At 38.1% G+C, this 9,529-nt stretch overlaps 1 protein-coding gene across 1 annotated transcript; it reads left to right on the forward strand.

Annotated features, from left to right (window-relative positions):
• The first annotated feature begins 249 nt into the window (after positions 1 to 249).
• On the forward strand, positions 250 to 8,885 carry D12 (YEATS domain containing 2 homolog D12). The gene is made up of 10 exons (XM_076132425.1): positions 250 to 816; positions 1,623 to 1,764; positions 2,300 to 2,434; positions 2,880 to 3,102; positions 4,438 to 4,606; positions 5,168 to 5,316; positions 5,707 to 6,611; positions 7,039 to 7,532; positions 8,085 to 8,198; positions 8,743 to 8,885. Exons 1-10 carry the CDS (start codon positions 638 to 640, stop codon positions 8,861 to 8,863), a joined length of 2,631 nt encoding a protein of 876 aa, XP_075988540.1. The 5' UTR covers positions 250 to 637; the 3' UTR covers positions 8,864 to 8,885.
• The last annotated feature ends 644 nt before the right edge of the window (positions 8,886 to 9,529 follow it).

The raw sequence follows: 9,529 nt of genomic DNA on the forward strand, positions 1-9,529 counted from the left end.
TGGCACATGGAAAAATTGTTGCGTTATTAGTGTTGCAATCTTTTGTTTAGATTACAATATCTATCGCGCTTGATGAATTTAAATAATTAAATGCAATTTGTTTTATTGTTTTTACAAGTACTTAATTTTTCATGTGTTTAATAATGACTCACCATATGTTGCTTATTGTGTATTATTCAAAATAAACACTCGGCACGTGTAAGAGACATGTGCCAGCTCGTGTTGAGTAATGGAATATTTTTACTTTGAAATGGTCAACGGAAACTTTCTTTATGTACATTAATAAATGAAAAATGAATTAGTAAATAATAAAAGAAGGGTAAGCAGATAGTGAATTTATTATGTTAAAAATTCGAAATTATCTCAAAATTGGTGAATGCGTTCAAAAAATGAAAAACTTGAATGAATCGGCTGTTGACCTTTCCACTGTCAAACGCGGAAATTGGTTATTACTACTAATTGTTTTTTATAGTAATTAACGTTATTGTAAACATCCCACCTATATGTGCTGTGAATTAATGTGATATACAACCAAAACCCTAAGTGCCGTGACTCATTTAATTGTAAATATCTTAGTGTATATTAAGGTAACGCTCATAGGGCGTCACTCGTATTTAACTGTAAAAATTACAAAAAAATGGATAATAAAGAGGAATATCATGATCCTGACTACCCTGAGGCTGCCGTTGTGGTTAAAGAGGAGCCCCCGAGCCTCGACGAGGAGGAGAAAGTTGATAAAATCAAAGAAATTATCCGGCGGGAATTTTTGAATGAACTTGAAATCAGAGAAAACGAAGTTATGCTAATAGATCAACGGTAAGTTGAGGTTTTTATTGTTAAATAAAGTCATTTATCCCGTTTTAAGACATTTTTAAATACTATAGAGCTTAGTAAATTTATGTTACAGTACCATGTGGTCATTTGTTGTGACTTTTACCTGTAATTTAAATAAACAAGTGACATGTGTGGTTTAACCTTGTTTTCGAAAACTATTCCATTATTATTATTGTTATTTTCTTATTATGAGTAATACTCAAGTATCTTTTATTTATAAATGTGATTTATTAGTCATTAATGTATAACCAAAGTCTTTTATGTGCCTTAGTAAGTAAAAGAATAACATGTTTTTCAAAACAGGTTTTCAGAAATAGTTAAGCTGTACTAAGCCATTCTACAGGGTACATACAAGATAATATGAAATACAACTATATAATAATATGAACATTTAAAATTGTTTCATGGCTGTTCAATTTGCAATTTCAGAAATATAACATAGTTACAAAATAGACATGTTGTTATGATGTTTTTAGCTAATATTATTATATTTCTATTTTATATAATAAGGACTGTTTATTTAGAGATAATACAAACATTAATTCAATTTAACCTTGTCTCACTGGGTATAGGTCTGTTCACATGAGTGAGAAGTTTAGAATTTTTATTTCTTGCAAGATTAGGGCCTTCACATTACTTTATGTACTGTAAAAAGAGCTTTCAGGTTTGCCTTCTCATGATATTTACCTCTATCCCTTATTAAAGCAGTTGAACTGTAGGTAAATGTTGCTACAACTTGATTAACACTGCTAAAAAGTGTAAAAGCAATGTTTTCTCTTTATTTCTAGTATGACAACATCCCGTCGGCTTCTCCATCGTCTCCGGTACGCACTGGTGAGCAGCTACTACAAGGACCAGAAGTTAAAACTGACTAATGGACAGATACAGGATGAGATTGCTGCACAGCATGAGCCAAGGGCCAGAGCTGAGGTAAGGATATTGGCGTGGCTACCCAGTGTATATCTCTCAGTGTATATACCTTACCTTATTATATTATAGGCAGGTTGCCATGTGGCAGGCCTAGTAATATATATGTATAAGTAATAAGCCCTATTAATAATAAGTATGTATAAGTAAAAGTATATTTTCAATGTTCATTTAACGAAATAAGTACTAAGTAATTAAAAATACTATATTAAAAATATCGTTTTAATGTATAGATATATTTTAAAATCTTCTTCATTCATTGATACTAAATACGGGCATTACTGAAAACACGCCGTGAGTTTCTTCTCAAGAGCAACAGCTTTTCCGAAACGATGGTAGATAAAAAATATGACGTTTTGATTTGATTGAAATAGTTGTTTAAGTTTATGAAATAAAGCATTTAGACTTTAACACATTATACCTTTAAATGGACACTTATGTAACACATGAGAGCAATACAAATTTGAATGCCTGATGACTCGGCGTAGTTGCGACAGCATTACTTTACTAGCGATTTCATATATGTTGTGTTCACCAGGTATCTACAATACTCCGCGACGGTCAGCGGCGGCTGCACCCCTCAGTGCGTAAGCTGCTCGGCAAACAGTCAGTGGACCTGGACGAGATATTCAAGATCAGGGAGCCCAGGAACAAGACCAGGAAGGATTATTCTGTAAGTGTTACTTTCTGCTCGTGTATGACATAGATGTATGGACGTGAATGAGGCAAGAGAAGTGTGTAAGGATCGTACCAAGTGGCGTGCTTTGGTCTCTTTCTAAAGTACTTACCTATATGGGAAAGATGCGTGATTTTATGTATGTATGTTATGTTTTATTAATACATTCAGCTATGTCTACACTTTGGACTTTGCATACCTTCAAGATCTGTCCTAAAGAACTTTCAAACATGCAAGATTGCATCACAATGTTTTCTTTCACCGGTAGAACACGTAATAATTATTTCTAATACACACTTAACTTCGAAAAGTCATTGATTAGTTGCCTCGGGTACGAACCTTCGACCACTTGCTTTAAAGGCGTAGCTTAAACCACTCATCTATCACTACAATATAAATAAAGTTAGCAAATCTGATTTCTAACATCCATTTCCTCCCTCAGGCAATGCTCCAAAAACGCAACTACACAATATCGGCCGACACGACAAAAACCCTCCGTCCGGACCGCAAGCCTGAGGACCTGGAGTTACCAGAGGTGTGCGAAGACCCCGGGACCAGCAGGCCCAAGAAGATACCTCGACAGATAGACCCTAAGGCCACCAATGTGGTCACATTAGATGAGGTCACTAGGAATAAGATGAAGTATAGATATAGGATTGTTATAGGTAAGTTTCTATTGCTAGTGATTTTATGGTAGTGTTATTAAATTTATATAAGTATTAGTCTGCTATAGCCAAATAGACTAACCTATACTAAAATTAGAAAATTGTAGAGGTTTTTTGAATGCGCTTATCTCAGGAACTACTGGTACGAATTGAAAAATTCTTTCAGTGTTAGATAGCCCATTTATCGAGGAAGGCTATAGGCTATATATCATCACGCTACGACCAATAGGAGCAGAGTACCAGTAAAAAATGATATAAAAACGGGGAAAATTATGACCCATTTTCTGTTATGTGACGCAAGCGAAGTAGCGCGAGTTAGCTAGCATTTTATATTTCTTGTTTAGCTCATAAAGAGCCTTTGGCCCAGCAATCTATCTATAGTATGGTTAGTGGTCAACCTAGTGTCAAAGTTGTTCAAGCCGTCCGAAAGGCCTTTGTCATGGTTTAACGACTGTTATCTTAGTAGACAACAATCGGGACCGACATTTTACGTGTCCTCCGAAGCACGGAGATGCTCAGTTCAAATACCACTACGGTATATACGGTCACCCATCTATAGATTGACCGCGCTAAGATCGCTTAACACACATATCGTTTACCGACTGGTGAGTGCAACTGGCTATGGGCGCCTCTAATTTTTCATTTTCCGTAATTGACGTTTAGTCTATATCGTTGATTGTTGGTAACTCTTCGCATGATCAATTATTGTATCAACACATTGTAAAATTTTTGGCGATTGAAAAGAGTGGCCGCGAGTTTGTTGCTAGCTCTTCTTATAAGGTACCCACTTTTCGAGCTAGTGGTAGATTCAGTAATTGTAACGACTATTATAAGTGTCAATATTTGACCTACAACTTGGGTAACATTGGACGTGGGAATTTGAAATAGTTTCGAATATTTTTTCATATGAAACCAACACAATTGATAAAGATTAAATAAATAAATAAATAAATATCATTGGACAACTCACACACGGTCATTTGATTCCAAACTAAGCAGAGCTTGTACTATGGTAACCAAATAACTGATAAACATACTTATATACTTCTAAATACATACTTATATAGATAAATTGACATCCAGGCTCAGAACAAATACTCGTGCTCATCACACAAAGATTTGTCCCGGGTGGGATTCGAACCCACCACACGCGGCGCTACGGTTGTTGCGGCGAGGTGACCGCTTAAACCACTGCGCCAAACGTGCAGTATTCATTTTTTATTTTTGCAAACCTTTATCAATTGTGTTGGTACCTTTATCAATGTTACCCAAATGATTCAAAGTTACCCAAGTTGACTGTACACGAATAAATGATTAGATTCTGCTCCCCCCCAGGCAACACGTCGAAGTACGCGCCGCCCGCGTCCCGCGCGGACCGCTCCACGCACAAGTGGCTGCTGTACGTGCGCGGGCCGCCCGGAGCCCCGGACCTGGCGCCGCTCGTCACCGCCGTCACCGTGCGCCTGCACCACTCCTACGCGCCGCACCACACCGTGCACATCGAGTGAGTGCACCTTTTAAATATATATGTTACTGTAAAAGCCCGAACTGTGGTAAATCCTAAGATTTTCCGGTAGAACCTAAGATTTACCAACTCTCAATAGTAAAAGTCCAAACAATTCTTTTATTTTGAGCTTTTACCTCTATTCACTTGATGATGACGAGATGTCGCCGGAGCCGGGGCTCCTCCTACTGGGTGGTTTAAAGAAAATTACCGGAAAATCTTAGGATTTACCATAATTCGGGCTATTACAGTAACATATATACTCACAAAAATTAACCTTTTATAGTTTTGAATGGATGCTGAAAACCCAACATGTTATAATAAAAAAAATTCTAGCCAATTTTTATTTCAGCTAATACTGCCTCCGTGGCGCAGTGGTTAAGGTCACCACGCCGCTGCATGGTTCGATTCCCACACAGAACAATTATTTGTGCGATCCACAAATAAATTGTCTCGGGTCTAATTGTGCTTTAAGTCCGTTGTATGTTTGTAAAGGTCCCCGCGACACAAAAGCAATTATTAGTGCGGAAGTTGTCTTTAAAAAAAAGACTAATATTCCAGTAAGCCTCCATACCACGTATCTCGGCGCGGCTGGGGCGAGTTCCCAGCCAAGATCGAGCTGCACTTCGCGCTGCCGCACCGCAACCGCCCCGCAACCGTCGAACACACCATCAAGCTGGACAGAAACTACACTGGCATGCAGATACTAGGTAATATAAACATCATCAACCTTTCTTCTTACTATATTGGAGTCGGCTTCCAGTCTCATCGGATGCAACTGAATACCAGTATTTTACATGGAGCGACAGTCTATCTGACCTCCACAACACAGTTGGATTATCACGATACCCTCTCGGTAAGACTGGTTGTCAGACTTTCAAGCTTCTGACTACTGGTAACGACTGTCAAAGGTCTTTGAAATTGACAGCCAAGGGACCCACAATTTGACGTGCTTTGCGTGGTGGAATCAAAGCCAAACCCCTCCCTCGTTCAGTAGGAGGCCTTGGGACTAATAAGTGTTAAAAATGTCTGAGAAGTCAATATTTGTCTACAGCGGCTATTTAGCTTAAAAAATTAAAAATATTTTTTTCATATTTCAGGCGCTGAAACTCTAGTAGACGTATGGTTATACAGTACGCAAGAAATGCTTCAATACGAATACAAAGACGATGCCGAGGTCGAACCACAACCCGAAGTACCAATCGAGACCCACATTAAAACCGAACCGGAGCCCACAGAGTTCACAGAACAGCCCGACACAGACATACATACAGAAAACTGGATGGACTTCTTTACAAAAGCCCCACAAGAACTAGACGTAGACGAAATGATCATCAAACCTATGAAAAAGACAGAAGAAATCAAACAAGAAAATGTAGAAATACAAGAAAATAACACTTTAGAGAGTCAAGAAATCAGTTACGATGGTGTTGTGAAAACTTGGGACGATAATATTGATATACCTAATGAAATTTTAACACAGCCTACGTCTCCTAAGAAACGTATAGTCAAATACATTGACCCTACTACAGGCAAGATATACTATTTAGAAATGGATCGGACGCTTGACTTGAGTAAAGTTCAAGAAATTGTCATAAATAATCAGACGGCTAAAATAAGTCCTATAAAATCGAATGGTTTGAGGAACTTTAGGAAGAAAAAAGGTGGTATGTCGTTACTGAAACCTGAAGTGAAAAATATGTTGAAAAATTCAGACTGTTTTCAAAGTGCTTGTGTTTCTCATATAGAGAATGATCATTGTTATATAGCGAACCCTAGGAAATTTGCCAGTGATGTGAAGAAAGAAAAGACTTTGTTCGATAGTGTTTGTGTTGGTGTGGTTAGAACGTGTACGGTGCGGGCCGCAGTGAACTATTTGTTGAAGAAGATACCGTTGATCAGTGATCAGGCGAGGGACCCGGATTTTGTGAAGCATTTCCCCTTTGTTGTCGAAACTGAGGAGAGATATTGGAAATTAGATTTTGCGAAGAGAAGAAACATCGAGGTAACTATCAAATACTACCCACGCGACTGGCACGCGATTAAAAAGTACTATTACCCTTAGGCAATGATTTTTTATTATACTGGCATTGCGGTTTGAGCGATGATGAATGCGGCTACTGATGATGAGGTCTCGGGTTCGATTCCCAGGTTAGTCACATTACTATTGAGTTTTTGTAAATTCCTTTTAAAAAAAATCCAAAAGTACGCCAGCTCTGATATATGGCTATTACATGGGACTAACATTTTAATGGCAAAATGTGGGTGTATTTTATACATCTTCTGCCTACATTATATTGGACGATAACATGCGAAACCCTATAAGAATATATACAAATTTTCATACATTTGTTGCCTCTGCATCCATCGCGTAGTTAAACCGACACTTAACTATAAGCCATGAAACTTATTTCTTCATTTTTATCTTTCAGTGGTCCCGAGCAAAACTAATAAACAAACTTATAACAGACCACCTTCCTACCACGGAAACAATATGGCGGACCAAACAAATACTCCTGTACTCACGCCTTCACGGCTACTACCCCATCAGGGGGGAGGCAGTGCCCCAACACATCGACAACAACGACTGGTCATCATGGAACGATCTAGAAAACATAAGAAAAATGGAAACTAGCATCAAAGAACTTTACCCAACAAGCACCGATATAAACTCACTAACTATATTTAAAAATGAATGCGAAAATTTATCGGAAACCATAGATTTGTCGGATGAGGAGGATGTAGATGTGTTGTCTATGGATAGAAGGGTTCAAGTGAAACAGGAAGTGGTTGATAGTAGTCATTTGAGTGTACTTCCGGTGGAGGGAGACGAGGATCGGTTGCGGTTTCTGTTCGTTGAGAAGAAATGCGCTGATATTGGGATTGAGTTGAGAAATGAGGATGTTGGCAATGGATACTCTTATAGGTAAGTTTGTAATGTTATTTATAATTATGTCGCTTTAATAGAGCGATCTTTGGTGTGGTGAAGTAAGTGTGATGGTTGAATAAGGGTCTCGCGTTCGATTTCCGGGTTGGATTTCTTTCCTGAGATCTTTTGTTAAGTACTTAGAGGGAATAATAAATTAAGATTGCTTTGATGTGGTGGAGTATGTGTAACTTCTCAATAAAGCTCTTGGGTTCAATAACAGAGTTGGGAAATTGTTTTCGAGATTTTCTGTCAAAAAATGCTTGGTAATAAGGAAATTTCAAGGCATGAATATATTGCATTTTTAATGTGCGAATGTATATGATAAAATGTTATTTCCTGAACCTAAGACAGTTTCAATATTAGCAAGATTGTCAAAATTAAACATATTATTAAAAGTTAAATATTTTGTTACTTTTTAAAATTATCTTAATTTTAAGTTGTTCAACCTACCATTATAAGGACAGCTAAATACGTTATCTTAATTAAATATGTAGAAGTATATAATTAACTCATATTTGATGTGTTATTAATGTTATTATTTCTCCGCAGTGCTGTGCACGCAGTGATGTTATCAGCGGTGCGCAGTTTCGCGGAGGAGCTGATCCGCGGCGCGCTCGCCGTCAAGCTCACACACGACTCCGGACCTACCACGCTCTGGGCTGGGTATGTACATTACACAATATATCTATGTTGAATAGCACAATTGACTTTGTGTCTGAATGTAGCTGTAAATTGCTGTGGAAGTAGAAATAAACCTTAGAAATTAAGAGATATGCAGATAACGGACGAATTGTTATGAAAAAAAATCTATATTTTATTTAATTAAAAGACCCTTCTCATAATCCCTGGAATGAGGGAGGTAACTTTTGTCCAGAAGTGGACTAGTAATGGATTAAAAATGCCAATTTCGCTCTAAGAATTAGTCTTATTTCATAAATATTATTCAAAAATAGTCGAATAATTTATATAATATTGTACAACTATTAGTGTAATATATAACTATTTGTCTCACATACGACACCGTGATGTCATTAATTATTCAATACCTATTGCTGCAGATAGATGCAGGATTGTGTATTTTATCATAATATAATTTCGAAATAACATCTTGAAACTCGAACCTTTGTTGAAGAGCTGCATCTTTTCAAACTGAAACGGCCTTACTTTCCACACTATAATAATGATATGTTTGTCTGTTCCCCCGCAGTTCTTCCCGCGTGGTGGTGCAGGCAGCACACGTGTACTCTGCCGCACGTGTCCGGCCGCGCCTGCGCCTGCTCACTGCAGCTGACACGGGCGCGCGGCGCGGGGACACGGCGCCGCTCTAATATACACTACATTATATATACCACTTTTATTTATTACTACCTCGCCCAAAATCCAAACAGGGAATGAACTTGTTCAAATGGCGGATTAAATGTTGACAACTACGGTACTGGCTGCTTTCGTGTACCACGAAACACAACGACATCTGTTGTCGCCAATGCAGCGCGTACGAGTGATAAGGACAGAGATAATAATCGCTATCGCAATGTAACTTAGTAACGGTCCGCTTGTTTTCGTTTAATTGGCCTTATATTAGTTATGTAAAAAGCTCCATTCGCGTATTTGTATGGGATGAATGGTACTAACTACGTAATAACAACTACTGATTTCAACTTACTTCATATATTGAACAAAATGGGTATCGGCAGACATATAGCAGTGTTACTCAGATATGAGAATCAGTCACATAACACAGACACATATATTTTTATAGAAATTAGATAACGTCTACCAGTCTATTAATATGGCGTTCCTTGATCTCTGTCTACCCCATGGGGAAAAGCAGTGATATTATGTATGTAAGTATGTATAGGCCTTTTAATTAAGGGTCTCAGCACACATATGGGATCGGAAAGGGATCGTAACCGTAACGCCTTTCGCCTCGCTGTCAACCAGGCGTCAACCTACCGTATGCACGTAACGAAAGCGTATCAGCAGCGCCTGTACGT

This window comes from Anticarsia gemmatalis, chromosome 27, assembly GCF_050436995.1.
Source record: "Anticarsia gemmatalis isolate Benzon Research Colony breed Stoneville strain chromosome 27, ilAntGemm2 primary, whole genome shotgun sequence".
In the NCBI taxonomy this organism is placed as follows: domain Eukaryota; kingdom Metazoa; phylum Arthropoda; class Insecta; order Lepidoptera; family Erebidae; genus Anticarsia; species Anticarsia gemmatalis.

Excerpts from the sequence above, each read along its gene's own strand:
- D12 (XM_076132425.1), top strand. The coding sequence starts at position 638 with ATGGATAATAAAGAGGAATATCATGATCCTGACTACCCTGAGGCTGCC. Across the intron at positions 1,765-2,299 it reads AGCCAAGGGCCAGAGCTGAG|GTATCTACAATACTCCGCGA; the intron begins GTAAGGATATTG and ends TGTGTTCACCAG. Across the intron at positions 2,435-2,879 it reads AGACCAGGAAGGATTATTCT|GCAATGCTCCAAAAACGCAA; the intron begins GTAAGTGTTACT and ends TTCCTCCCTCAG.